At 41.3% G+C, this 14,347-nt stretch overlaps 2 protein-coding genes across 18 annotated transcripts in view; one reads left to right on the forward strand and one right to left on the reverse strand.

Annotated features, from left to right (window-relative positions):
• NUDT2 (nudix hydrolase 2) lies at positions 1–6,687 on the reverse strand. Of its 8 annotated transcripts, none has more exons than XM_086869555.1 (4): positions 6,506–6,687; positions 5,940–5,993; positions 5,193–5,350; positions 1–1,870 (listed from the first exon to the last, which is right to left on the reverse strand). In XM_086869555.1, exons 3-4 carry the CDS (start codon positions 5,323–5,325, stop codon positions 1,557–1,559), a joined length of 447 nt encoding a protein of 148 aa, XP_086725681.1. In that variant the 5' UTR covers positions 5,326–5,350; positions 5,940–5,993; positions 6,506–6,687; the 3' UTR covers positions 1–1,556. The 8 variants fall into 8 exon arrangements, with proteins under 8 accessions (XP_086725681.1, XP_023799756.1, XP_086725679.1 ...); XM_023943988.2 differs by having other exon boundaries at positions 6,472–6,515; XM_086869553.1 differs by having other exon boundaries at positions 6,306–6,509.
• The window catches only part of KIF24 (kinesin family member 24), a 26,724-nt gene continuing 18,926 nt past the window's right edge, over positions 6,550–14,347 (forward strand). For 2 of the 10 annotated variants that reach the window (XM_023943971.2, XM_086869466.1), the window contains exons 1-4: positions 6,700–6,806; positions 9,042–9,121; positions 9,257–9,356; positions 12,335–12,955. In XM_023943971.2, coding sequence (XP_023799739.2) covers positions 9,355–9,356; positions 12,335–12,955 — 623 coding nt within the window. In that variant the 5' untranslated portion in view covers positions 6,700–6,806; positions 9,042–9,121; positions 9,257–9,354. Of the gene's footprint in view, positions 6,986–8,376; positions 8,529–9,041; positions 9,122–9,256; positions 9,357–12,334; positions 12,956–14,347 lie in introns of those variants that run through there. The other 8 variants (XM_023943970.2, XM_023943976.2, XM_086869462.1 and 5 more) reach the window with 6 other exon arrangements.

Below are 14,347 nucleotides of genomic sequence, written 5' to 3' on the forward strand. Positions count from 1 at the left end.
TCAAAAAACGTGTATGAATCATTTTAATCACAAAATTTACGGCAATACATTCTATACATAAATCACTTAAAATGCACACACAGTGCCTTACCCATTCTCAAAGTTAACACCCCTTGGAATTTTGTCCAAGGAGCAAATCACCTTTGAGTGCACAGCACTGGTGACCCTCCAAAACCTTGACATGCTTTGAGAATACCATGTAAGCAGTGCTGCTAAAAGGGAAATACTGGCTTGGAGCTGAGCTAACTTTTGTTTTCAAAGCATTAAGTATTACTGCTGAATGGGCAGAACCGATGACTTGTTAATTACTCTCTAACTCCAGCTTAATATGCTAATCTTGCTCATAAACACGAAGGCAGCAATACCATTGTTTACACAGCACTGATTAAATGGTAGCTCAAACAATAATGAAAAACCAAGACTGAGGCTGCACAGGCTTTTAACTCTTCTCTTGCATTTTCACTGGTTATTACACTCTCTGCCACCACCTGAATGAAACACTTCTGAGCAGTGTTCATAATCAAAATAAAGCCTGACTAATGTGGAGGAGCAGTGAAGTAATTTATGTGTGTGCATACATACATTTTTATATATAAAAGCCTCCTTGTAGTGCAATCCTTTTTTTGAAAATACAAATATATGCAATTTTAAATCACTCCACTGGAAGATAATGGAGTGACAAGCAAGAGACTCCTGTCACACTGATACCAACATTATTAATATCTGCTGTCCCAGAAGATGAGTGGCTACAGCCACAGAAGCACTGATAATATGAAACAGACACAAGATTTCATGTAAGCTTGGATATCCAGTGCACAAAGTGAATTAAGTACCCTTTCCCAACCCCCTGGGAAGTGTACGGCTAAGGTGTCTGTTAAAGATCAAAAAACTAAAAGAAAGAGGCAAAAGAACTTTAATTGCCACTTAAATACCATACCTCAATTATTCACTATGACTCTCTGGATGAAAAATGTTCTCACAACAGTACATTAGGGATGTACATAAATTCATGATACAAACAAAAACGACCTGAAATGATCTGACAAGTTATCACTGCATATCACTGGAAGAGCTGGGAATAGAACTACTGCTTCCTCACTTGAAATTCAAGGTATGACTTCTGCAGTAAACGTTTTGTTATTAAAAATCCCCATATGCTCATTTTCTCAACTCTCTAGCTTTACATCAGCAAGTCAAGATGTATGAAGTGTTTGATTTTTCAAAAAGACCTGTGGTTGTTCAGCACTTCAAGGAAGAAAAAGAAAGGGGGAAAAAAAAGAAAAAGAAAAGGAGACAGAGACAGAGGAAGTCTTTTGTTAGCTCTGGGTCTCAATTCAGACATCTCCAGTTTATGGTTCAAGCAGACTACTTTTTTGTGCTAGCTAGGGGAGACAAAAGCCCAGTCTCTTCAAAAGCTCCATGTATCCTCACTGAATTTCTACAGATATTAAAAAAAAAAAATCTGTACTTCTGCAGCCATATAATGCTTCCTCCAGTTTAAAACATAAAAAGCAGACTGTCTCCTCAAGAAATCCCCTTACACTTCACAAAAACACTTATTCTCTGGAGCAGAGAAACTGATGCACTTCTTTCAGCGTTGCTTGCATGTCCTCAAATTCTGCAAATTTGCAGGCATCTTCCAGCTTCAGCCACTGGAAAGCTTGGTGCTCCTCTGATAGCTTGATTTCTGTGTTGCAGTCCTTCATTTCTGCCAGCCAGTACACAACGGTCTTAGGCTTGCCACGGACAGGGTAGTGCAGCTCTTTCTTGTAGCCCTCGATGAGGGTGAGCTGGCTGGCCTGCAGACCAGCCTCCTCCTGTGTTTCCCGAAAGGCTGTCTGCAGGTCATCCTCCCCTGGGTCCACGTGGCCTGCCAAGAGGGTGAAAAAGTAAATCTCTGGAAGGGAAACTCACATTTTGCTTTAATCGGGAAACACTGGGAGACAGAGATGAGAGTACATGGTAGCTGACACAGGATGAAATGGAAATGGGAGAACAGAGGTTGCTTTTCCAGGTCTTGTGTCTTGATTTACTTTTGTCTTGTGGCTTTTAGGATCATTGTTTATCCCTCATCTCCTGAAACTTCCACTGGCCTCTCAGCACCAGACATCTTTTCTTTCCACTCCTTCCCTCCACTTCTGGAGTCCTCTACACCCACGATGTTCCACCTTAGATTACACTGAGGACTCAGTCCCTCATTTTTCCTTTATCCAGTTAGAGTGGAGACAGGTAATGCGAGAGTATTAATCCTCTCTCAACCATGCCCTCTCACACAAGCTTAAGACTCAATTCTGCAAAGCTCTTACTTGTGCCAACCGTCCAGAAACAACAGGACCAGGCACTGACACATACCATTTAAAAGCTAAGTTTCATTCAGGCAGCTAGGGAATTTTTCTCTTCCATGCTCCCCTCTGAAACAAGCAACAAGTCTAAAAGCCAGTCCTTTCACCAGCTGGGTAGTTCTCCTAGGACATATAATTTATTTTACATTGCTCAGAACGAGAGGTGCCACTACAAACAACGGATAAATATAACACATCCCCAGCCGTTTGTACTTTTGTTGAGAAATGTCAGATTTGGTTTTCTCATGAAAGCTCTGGACCAGAACATAAATAGAAGAAGTCAATACCTCAAAAAAGCAACATAGCTGGGACATTTTAGGAGGAAAAAAAAAGTTTAAGCTCTATTTTGTCCCTGGTGTCACTCTATTTTCTATGGCTGCAAATAGCTATAATTTCATCACAGAGATGAATTGTTCCTCAGGTCTCAGGTACCTAAAGACCCCTCTTAGTATCACAGTGGGGGATATGTGAGAAGCTTGTTTTGCTTTTGCAACAGGTCCCACTCACTTCCCTGCCTGTGTATCAGAAGTGTGAACACCACTTACAACATGACATCACCTCAAATATAAAATATACTTTTCTTTCAAACAGTAGCTGTGCAGAAAACACCATCTGATACCTGTTGATACCTGTCGATACCCTCAGGTCTAAGCTCAGTAAATTGTAAAGCTTGTGCAGTAAAGTCTACCTGCAGGGCAGAAAAATTACTGCAAGCAGCACCTCACATCCCTCAGCTTTCAGATCCTCCCACCTGTTTCCACTAGTGCAGTTCCAATAGATTGAGAAGGAAAATGAACCCTACATTCCCTTCCCATCAGCCTCAGCTAGTGCAAAGTCACAGTCCCAGGGACAGAGATAAGGCTGATAAAGTTCATGTGAGGAGATCCAAGCAAGTCCAGTTTAATCCCATAAGAGTTGCAGCTGCTTAGAGAACTTTTAAAATAACAAGGTACAGCTGTAGCTATAAACTGCCTTTTGTGTGTGCTCTGAGAGACAATTACTTCTCCTTCTGGCTCCTGCCCCATGGAATCTATGTCAGCATCATATACAAGTTACATTACCAAATTGCACATCTCAGGACCACCTTGGAAGACCATTCCTATCATAAATATTCTAAATTCACCCAAATCAATACCAGGCTTCTGCTATAGGCCACCATCAGATTGTGGCTTTTGATCTCTAAAATCTTAAGCAGTGTGCTGAGGGAGTTGATTCTCCCCCTCTGCTCTGCTGCAATCCCACCTGCAATGCTGCATCCATCTCTGGAGTCCTCAGCAAGGGAAGGACATTGACCTGTCAGATTGAGCTCAGAGGAAGCCATGAATATGACCAGGGAGCACAGCACCTGTGCTTTGGAGACAGGACGAGATAGTTTGGGTTGTTCAGCCTGGAGAAGAGAAAGCTCTGGAGAGACCTTGAGTCCCTTCTGGCGCCTAAAGGGTGGTGGTTTATAAGAAAATTTGGGACACACTTTTGAAAAGGGCCTGGAGTAACAGAAGAAGGGCTCCTGGTTTTCATCTCTGAGAGGGCAGACTCATACTACAGACAAGGAAGACTTGATTTTATATAAAGGTGGTGAAACACTGGCACAAGTTTCCCAGGGAGGTGGTGGGTGCCCCATCCCTGGAAACATCCAGGTTGGCTGAGACTCTAAGCAACCTGCTCTAGTTGAGGACACTCCTGCTCACTGGTAGGAGCTTGGACCAGACAACCTTTAAGAGTCCCTCCCAACCTACACTCTTCTGGGCGTGTGAGATCTATGCTTATGAGACAACTAGCTCCTTACCAAAATGCCTACAAGTCATTTAAATTGCTTGTCCAGAATTACTGTGTTCCCAGGGAGCCTTTCCACAAGGTTTTCTTCTCACAACAATCAATCATGTCCCAGCAGATGTTTTTTAGCTTTCCACTAGGCTGCAAACTGAACTCCCTTAGGCTCTTGGTGGAGCAGACAAAGGGGGAGGTTTGGAAAGTTTTGTTCTTTCCCTTAATAGGAGAGCCTTGCTGACACTGTTAAAAGATTCTTTTTCCCCCAATTTGCAAGTTTTTGTTTATAAACTGCTGCACCATGCTTTGAAAGCATTTTACAAAATGAGAAGTAAAAACTATTGTGAAGAAATCTCAGGTGGTAAAAAACAGCATGCAAAGAAGACCTACAGAGGACCTGAAGTATTTCTGTGCTGCACTTTTCCTGGTACCAGGGCTGCAACTATGTACTACCAAACACTGGCTCTGCCACGTACTTTTACAGAGGAGGTGCTGCTCTGTCCTGGGACATAGTGCTTGTCTTCTGCTCTGAGGCCTCATTTTGAGACCAAAAATGGCTGATAAGGTTAATTCTCCTATCTGTCCCTCCTATCTCTACTGCATTAGTTGAGTGATATTCATCAATGATCTCCTGCATCTCCTAAGAAAGGTGTATTAAAGTCTACTATTACAGATTTCAGTTTGCCTTCCTGCAAACTGTGACCCCTCTGATCACACATGGTTCAAATAATCCTGCATTGGAAACACTGGTGCCTGGCAAAGGATCAGACCCAAGGCAAGAAAGTAGAACATCCCCTCATTACCTCAATTCAGCTGTGTGCACATCTTCCCAGAAACATCAGATACCTGAGGAGCCCTGCCCCAACCCAAATCAGTCATGCCCAATACTTTGTACAAACACAACTTGCAGAGGATTTCAGCCTTAAAATGCCCACTTAGCTGCATCAGGAGCACCACCAGACAAACAGCACAGCCACTAGTTAATCTCATGTGGTAACTGCCCCTCTAAACTGACCTCAGCCAAAATCCACTCTGCAACCTGACACAAATGACCTCCAGGAGTGTTATCAGAACAAAAATCACCTTTGGGCGGGGTCCAGTGGTGGGTTCCATAGGATGTCTGAAGCAGGAGGTACTCGATGCTGTCAGTGACCTTAGAGGACGGTGCTGGCTGCAGCCTCCTGTAGATGATCAAGCCACAAGCTCTCACAGCCATTCCCCTCTGCCAACTGCACCAAGACCTGTGCAACAGCACAAAAAATGGGGCTCAAACAGACCAGCTATATTTAGCCAGCAAACAGATCTCAGCACAGTAAAAAGTTGTCCACCCCTTTTAAGTTACTACATAATTAAATTGTATCCTATTAGCTACCTTTGAATTGTAAAAAACTTTCCTTTTAAAACAGGGAAACAGGAACCTAGGTAAAAGCTTTTTTTTAAAAAAAAAAGTTACCAAGAATGAAAAATGACCTGCATGTCATTTCTTTGCTGCTGATAGATTACAAACCATGTTGTGGGGAGGGTAAAAAAAATTACAAAGCAAAAGGAAAGCCACAGATTAACACTTAAACTTTTCCATTGCAAAACTCCAAAGGCCCTGCACAGAGGTAATACCTCAACATTACTAGAACTGGCATACAGAAATAATTGCTCTGGACAGTTTCCCTGGAACACTGGACTCCTCAGGATATCAGGGGAAAAGCTAAGAAAATGAACAACACAGGACAGGCTCTCTGCTGTCTCACCTAGACATAAGACTGTAATACAAAACTAAAAGCTTCTTGGCACGTGTGTTAAGCAATGATTTGATGTAAACCATATGGAACACACCTCTGAAGTGATAAATATTGTCAGCAATAAGCTACGTAGACAGCATGAGTAGTCCTATAGAGAAGAAGAAAGCAAGCAACGGAGATGAGTAATTCATGTTACAAATCTGGCCGATTCCCAGTTCCAGGCAAAACTTTACACTATGATAGAGACGCATACTTAAGCAAATAACTTTATAGAACACTGTATTTTCCACAAGCACCACAGCACGGAACCCTTCACCACCAACCACGCCCCTGGACGACGCTCAGCTCTTTCGGTGAACCACTTCAACCGCTTCCATTAGTTCCTGATCAGCCAGAGCAAGGACAACACCCCCGCTCCGGCCCCCACATCCCCGGGGCCAGCCCGGGGAACCAGCACCACCTCCCGTGCGCGCCGGGAAGGACAAAGACAAATCACAGCAGGGCCCCTCCGCTGGCGCCACGCGGCCCAGGGCGGCCTCACTGCCCTGCCCTGCCCTCTCCTCTCTGCCCGCAAAGGGTCGCCTCCATGCCCAGAGATGGGACACTGGAAACGCGAGACGTGTCACCTCCACAGCGGCCGCCATGGACCCCCGCCCTCACCTCTGCTTCCGGGTCCGGCAGTGGGCGGGAACAGATTTATGATTGACGTCAGCCTTAACCAATCGCAGCGGCAGAGCCACTGGCGGTAGCCATGCCCTCCGGATCCTGCCCCCCGCCTCCCTTTAGGCCCCGCCCCCGCCCGAGCGGACCTCTCGCCGCCGGGACGTGCCGGCCCGCCCCTCTTCCCTCTCGCTATTGGCTGGCTGTGCGCGCGGAGCTGCGCGCGGGCGTTTGAAGCGGGAAAAGCGTTGTTGCTATGGAGATGCGGCTTAATGGCCGCCGCCGCGCGCTGCGGCGGCTGGTGAGTGAGGCGGGGGTCACAGCCCTGAGAGGACGGGGGCAGCTGGGTCAGGAGGGGTTCTGGGGACACCGTCCTGACCGACCCCATCCGGCTCTAGGCGGGGAAGAGCCGTGGTGGGACAGCTCGGGGAAGGATATGTCCCCCTTTAGGACACGCGGTGCAAGTCTGGACGCGTGGCGGTTTGTTTTGCTACATTTTTATAATTATAAAATATTTTTCAATTATGTACTTTAGATATGCTATAGATAGCACATAATTTGTATAACATGTAAAATATGTAAGTGCAGTTTTAAAAAATATATAATGTACAATATATAATACTTAAGTACTATTTAAAATATAGTTTTGATATATTTAGTTATACATATAAAAAAGATATTATTTGGTTTTATATTTTAAAAATTAAATAAAACTTTAAAATTATAGAAGAAAACTTGAGGGGCATTTGGTAGGTCCTGCTGAGAGGATGAGGTCAGGCACAGTTTGCAAATAATTGTCACCCACCCTGCTATAACTCGTGGGTTATTTTCTCGGCACGTGGTTGAATATTGGACACTTCCAATATTCAATATCCCAATATTGGACACTTCCCCTTCTCCATGCAGCTGTTCCTGGCAGCTGTCAGGATCAGCTGCAGGATGGGGCCTTTTCTGCTGAGGTCACCAAGCTATACTTAGTTTGGAGAGAGGAATAAAACACTCTGAAATACCTTGTGGGGAAACAAAAATATCCCTAACATTTATTTGTTTGTAAGCCAGTTTTAATGACATTAATTAGTATGGATAGAGCAGCACAATAGTCTAAGATACTTTCTGGGGAAACAAAAAAATCCCCAATATTTAGTTGTTTGTAAGCCAGTTTTGATGACATTAATTGTTTTAGTAACTTCCTCAAGGTATGACAGTGGCAAAGGAAACCCCCAGTTCTTGTTGCTGCAAGCAGCAGATCTGTGTCAAGCTCCAGCTGTAAAATAGTTACCATTTAGCATTAAAACCATTCCCTCCTCTCCAGTTACTTTTGCTGTGCTGAAGCTGTAAGTGGTTATCTGTGGTCAGTGTTCAGATTCAAAACGGCTGAACACTTGTTCCAAGGAGCAGTGGAATGTTTAATGCCCTGTTGTTTACATGCAGGGTAGAGTAATCCTATGATCTTCCAAAGGGATCTGCTGCAACGTCAACCATGGCTTCACAGATCCCTACCTGTTGCATTAAACTAAAATTATCGACTCTTTTACAATACAGATTATCTCGTTGTGGAGCTTATCTTGAAAAAGTGCAGCTGCACCCTGACCCTGTTCTTCACGGGAATTCCCTAATTCCCAAGGAATGGTGTCAGAATGGTTAAAGATAAAGCATTTTGTGTGGTGCTCTGGAAAAGCAAATTAGCCATTAATTTCTGGAGGGTTAAATCAGATTTGGCTTTGGATCACCTTAGAAAAAGAGCTTAATGTTAAAATAAATAAGGAATGAAGATGGATGGGTAGTGACATGAATTAATATGTTTCCCTTTTCCCTATTCATTCTTTGCTTCTGTATTTCAAAAAAACGTGCAAACTCTTTGCCATGAACAGAACTTGTGCTAAAGTGCTGAAGTCTTTTTTGGGGTAAAATGGCTGCAAGTAATGAGTACAGTGTGCTGCTGTCATTGCCGTCAGGAGAGGAAACACCCACCTGCTACAAACATTTCCAAACTTTTGAAGTTCTTAAACTGTACTTTTATAAGGTACTTGTAGAGCATGATGGTTGACATGGAAAAGAAGTTGGTGTTCATGTTTTGTACGCTGATTAACAATTTCTGTGTTTATCAAATACCCTTGAAGATCATAACTAATAAAATTCTTTAATAATCAGGCCAGGGTTTATGATTCAGAGTGATTACCTTAGACTATATGCAGGACAAGATGTATCATTTGCATTTGTAGGAGTGTCATGTAAGATTTCTTCACTTTATTTCCCTAATTTAAAGAACAGATATAATGACACTTGTGTTCTCTCTCAGTGTTGACCCTCAGTAAGTCAACTAAATCTAAAATTGTCGCTCTAAATCATCTAAAATTGTCAGGTCAGTTTGAGTGAGCTACAATGGGATAACAGTACATGTGAGGGTTATTCAAGTGAATGGGATCCTGAGATCTTTGATATATCAGAAGTTAATAAGGATCAAGGTATAGTGGTTCAAGGCTGCTTTATTAAAATAATCTCTATGTGGCTTTTACATCATTTATTTTCTACACAGTGATTGACACTCACCGAATATCTTTGAAGACCTTTCCTCCACCTTGAAAAGTGCATCAAGGAAAAGATCTTTTGAAAGAGGTAATTAATAATTAAAAGCATTTTAAAATGGAGAGTCAGCTCCCAGAGCATAATTTTAAGTTAATTTCCTTCTGAACAGAAAAATGTAACCATTCCTTTTTATTATTTACACCTGACTTTTCTTTTTTTCATCAGCTTTATGACCTTTGAAAAACCTCTAATACTGAAGCTAAGGAAGAGTTCTCTGATGACAAGCTGCAATCTAATTCTGTGGCTAAGCTGGTCCCTTTAATATGTAATTCTTTTTTACAATAAGCACTTACGTATTACCAGATCTTTGTAAAACGTCTTGGCATAAGCAACAAGTTGTAGAGGACTCGTGTGCCACGTAGAGGTGTCAGGCTGGGTGTACATGGGGAATTATACCTCCACACTCACCTCTTTGTCAAAATATGTTATACCAAACTATTTCAAGAAGTCTTTTATCTCAACCCTGTGTTCAGTGCAGCTACCCATGCATTTGTGGGGAGCAAGACCTAGGTTTTGATTTGAAAATACCATGCTGAAGAACAGTATGTTTTTCTGCCCCATGACACATTGTTCTCATGGGTGAACAAACAAATAACTGAGGAAATGGTGGCTGTTACAATACTAAAAGTCTTCTGCCTTTTTTTGCCAGAAGATGGCATTAAAAATTTAGGATTCTTGAAAACCTCCTCTTAGTTTTCACAAAGCAAATTCATTTGAAGAATTGTATATCTGTTAGGAAAAGCATCTTCAGACACAAAGATCTCTACAGAGTCAGATGAATTATTCTTTCAATAAGGAGAAAGATATCCCTTTTTTTTAGAGCATCAGTGATTGAAAGGTGAGAAGAGTTTCACTTGCAATTGCAGTTTTCCCTGAGTTCTTTCGTGTTTGAACCATGCAAACTCTTTTAGCAATTGTCTACTCTCAAGTTTTAAAGTCATCAGAAATTCTGGAACCTCTTGTTATGCCAACCCCTACTTTTTTTTTTCCGTGGTTAATTAATTTGTTACTCCTTTATTAGTGAACATTTTGTTTTCCTAGCTTGTGAAATTCTTGTCCTCTCAATAAGGAGTTGCTGGACTTATCCTTGAAACCACTTAGAGTCACTAAGATTTATTATATCTGGGAAGGCAGATCTGAGGTCTCATCTGAGGCCAGGTCTCATTAAGAAACCATTTAATTGCTTTCACATGGCACAGAGCCTTAGCCAATTAGCCACAGAGAGCTGCTTACATGGCTTTTGTAGATTCTGCTGTACCTACATTACTTGGATTTTCCTAATGCTGAGAATTCTTCTGACTTGTCACTCCATATAATGACAGCCTTTTATTTCTAGCTATTTAAATATATTTTGTTTCATTTTCTATTAGAACATTGACCTTCGAATCCATCATTCTCTCCCCTTGTCTGCTGTTCATTCTTTTAGAAAGTGTCTCCATTGTTTCTCCTGTGTTCACCATTATTTGAACATATAATTAGAGTCTTTGGACACTCTGCATTTAATATAAGGATATATAAAGATGTAGGTGTAATCTAGGATACTGTTAGAGATTAGACAAAATTAATTTATTAGGTTATTTTTGTCTTTAACAGATTCTCAACACTTTTGAGATTAGTGTCTTGGCCTTGAGTTCTAGCTCCTCCTTTCATCAAACAGAAGAATTTTCCCATGGCAGTGCATATAGAGTTGCACAGCTCCCATACCAGTTTTACATTTTAAGCTACTTTATGTAAGAAAGGGAATTTTTCCAAAATGCTATTATTTAAATTAAGTCGCAGGTAGAGAAGTTGGCAAGTAGTGAATGTTTGTGAAACCCTTGCACGCATAAGGTATTTAGTCTCCCTGATCTCTGGGTTTGCTGTCTCTTCTGTCATTTTTGATTTCCCCCTTCCAGAATGTAGCAGCCTCAGTAGTGACTCTTAACTTTACCTCAGGATTCAGAATCACGTTACCTGCACATTAAATAAATTCACTTACATGTGAATTTTTTGGTCTTGGAGTGTCTTGTTGTTGAGTCTCATAATTTTACCTAAAGCATGGACTATTAAGTAATTTTAGATGTTCTCTACTGCACATTCTGGCCTCTGTGATATCTTACACAGTCAGCCCTTTATATATTAATCTTTATGATTTTATTGTTGTTATTACTTCAACATCATGTATTAATTAATGGCATGGACTCACATTTGGGGATGACCTTATTTTCTTCCATAATGTCATTGTAGAGAGCCTTGAAAATCCTGACAAAGAGTCCACGCTGAACTCCAGGGAGGAAAACTTAAATAACTTGTTTTTGTTGAGTCTTACTGTGACCTCCAAACAGGAGTAAGAGCAGTAATTGTTAAGGTCCTAGACTGAACAAAGATATGAGAAGACAGTGGGCAACAGATACTTGAAGTGCTATCATTTTTGTGTTTTATGGAACAAGTAAAAATATCTGCAGATACTAATCCACTGGTATACAGACAGCTGCACCATGCATTGCCAGTAGATATAAGTAAAGTTGGGGGACTTGGGGCATACTTTTCAGTGATTCGTGTTTCTTTTTTGGGTTTCCCCAAGAATGCAAGTATGGCATTCCAGTGGCATATATAGATTTAGAGAAATGCTGTCTTTAAGATTTTGCAGAATTATTTTTTTGGTTTTTCTGTCAAGGAGATTCAGAAATGCTTACAGGATTCATGACATAAAAGAGAAAGTTACACAACAAAACTAAAATTTTGCTGTAGTTCATCTGTAAGATGAATGGTCTTAAATTAGGCAGCTTGAGGTGAGGACAAGTGCAATTTTTTCTCCTCTGGTTAGTTTTTCTCCTCTGGGTGGCTGAACCACATTAGACCATGTGCCTTGATATTAAATTGAGTGTCTAAAATTAGGCATTTTACATTCTATAGCTTGAGGACAGGGTTTCAGTAGCTGTGGCATTCATCAAGTAGACGTCAGGAGTGTAGGACCTCTGTGGCAGTGAGTAATATTGCCTTGTGCATTTCTTACATGTTATGTATTGTATATATAAAATATAGTTTTGTGGATATTTGTTTCATGTTTTAATTTATTGTTGGTATTGCTATCTTCCATAGTGTTTGTCAGTCTAGTGTATGGTAGACTTGGTAAACAAGCTTCTATCCTAACTGTGAGTAATGGCATCAGGAAATGTACAGTTTCTTCATTAGTAACTTTGTCAGATATGATGTTTCATATAATTCTAGAGTATATATTGTTTGATTTCTTGTCGGCTCTAGGTTGAAGATGGCATCATGCCTTTATGAATGCCTTCGTGAAGCAGAACTTGAAAAATACTATCCCCGCTTTGCTGCCTTTGGTCTTCAGAAAATTGATGAGCTTGTCGAGGTTTCCATGGAAGATTACACCAAACTGGGGATCCATGACACAAATGACCGCAAGCGTCTTTTTCAGCTCATTAGAATAATCAAAATTATGCGACAGGAATGCATTGCAGACTTAAGCAAGCAAGATTTTCAACCACATGGCCTTTTCATTCAGCCTCAGGTGACCAGGTCAGGACCCCGTAGACAGCTGCGCTTTGAGTCCTTCTGTGAAGAAAATGGTGGAACAGCTGGAGACGCTGAACCTGAATTGTGTCATTCACCTGACTTCGGTGCCAATGAAGAGAAGAACAGTGCAGGGGAAATGCTGGGACATATTCCACCGCATGATTCAGAGCCAATCAGATTAGCTAGAAAAGACCTAAATAACCCTGGAATAGGAACAAAAAATGACCTGAGCTGTCCAACAGTTACTGATGATATTGCTCCTCTCCTGGGGGATTCTGAAGCTCCTATTGTACAAAGAGTAACTCATATTTCAGGGTATAATTATGGACTACCTCGTTCCTGTGTCAGGTAATAATGATCACTTTTATTTTGCTAATACTTCAGGTTAGTCATAATTCATTCTTTCGTAATTGTGGAGCAGAATCTGTCTTCCTCACTGCCAAATAAGAAATCCAAGCATTACAGAGCAATGCAAAGTCTTACAGACAAGAGAGATATTAATAAGCATTTGCAACTTTCTGAGTCTTATAAAAGGAATTGTCTGAATTTGACCAGCTGCTACTCACCAAGGTTGTCTAAGAATAGTCTTTATTGTCTTTCAGGATTTAAGGCTTTGTTTTCTTGGTATTTGAGCCAATCTTTGTCTTTCTTTGGGACCGTTTTAAAACATTTTTTTATGCCCAAAATAGGGCATTGCCTGTTGTTAAATATGTCAAGCTTTTCTTGGTAAAAAGGATACAGGCTGTGATGGCTATACTTGTTTATGAGAAATTTCTAAACTGAAGCTTTAAAAGGAAGTGGAATGAATACAGCTGGGAAGGGTTACAGACCTGGTGGTGAGAGGGATGCCTTGCAGCTGCTCCTTAGGCATGTGATCTGTAGCTTCCATACTTTTCCAGTGTTTGGTACTGGAGGGGCTGTGGTTATCATGAACCACTGGTAAATCTACCCTGGCAACATTTTTAAAGCACCAAATATTTTTTTTCCTGATTCAGCAGCAGAGCATCTATGCCTCTTCACATGTGATACCAGTATCTAGCTTGTTGCAATGCAGTCATCGTAGTTAAAATGCAATGAAGAGGGGTAGTTTTATGAAGTTAGGTCTGGTCTGGGAAGGCTGTAGGGAAAAATTTGGTACAGGGAAAGATCTGTGGAGTTGAGGTGTCAATTACAGCTCCCACTGAAAGTGTGTGTGCCTGGCGGGATAGATGCTGCTGCCACTGCGGAAAAGTACTAAGGTGACATAGTAAGTAGAGCATTTAAACTGTGAAATGCAAGATAAAGATTTATAATTCCCCTTGGCTGGGAAAAAAAATCATTCCCACCTTCTGGAGAAGTGCACTAACCTGCAATATATATTGATACCTGGGTGCATTCTCTGTCTCTTCTAGAAGCTGAGCCAATGGGCAGCTAAAGGACAGGATTTATAATGTTGGCAAGTTTAAAAATGTATCACGGCTCAACTAAAGGAGTTAAAAGTTTTTAATCCTGCAACAGAGGCATGGTCTTCATTGTTGGCACTTTGTTTCCTTCTTCTCGTCTTTTGTAAACACGTTCCTCTGCACCTAGCATTATGGTTCATCTCATGGGCTTTCTGCATCCTCCTCCTGATGTGCCTCAACTTATTTTCTCATGTTTGGAGAGCTGTGCATTTCAGGCAGGCTTGGAGCAGCATGCTTACAGTCAGGTTTTTGATTCCTGTTTTGCAAGTGCTTAACTGCTTCGCTAAATCCATCCATT

Source organism: Cyanistes caeruleus, chromosome Z (assembly GCF_971803275.1).
Source record: "Cyanistes caeruleus chromosome Z, bCyaCae1.hap1.1, whole genome shotgun sequence".
Classification (NCBI taxonomy): Eukaryota; Metazoa; Chordata; class Aves; order Passeriformes; family Paridae; genus Cyanistes; species Cyanistes caeruleus.

Bases quoted from the DNA above. Each gene is read 5' to 3' on its own strand.
- NUDT2 (XM_086869555.1), bottom strand. From the start codon at position 5,325: ATGGCTGTGAGAGCTTGTGGCTTGATCATCTACAGGAGGCTGCAGCCA. The intron at 1,871-5,192 runs GTGATTTTTGTT...CCCTCTTGGCAG, and splicing joins CCACTGGACCCCGCCCAAAG to GCCACGTGGACCCAGGGGAG.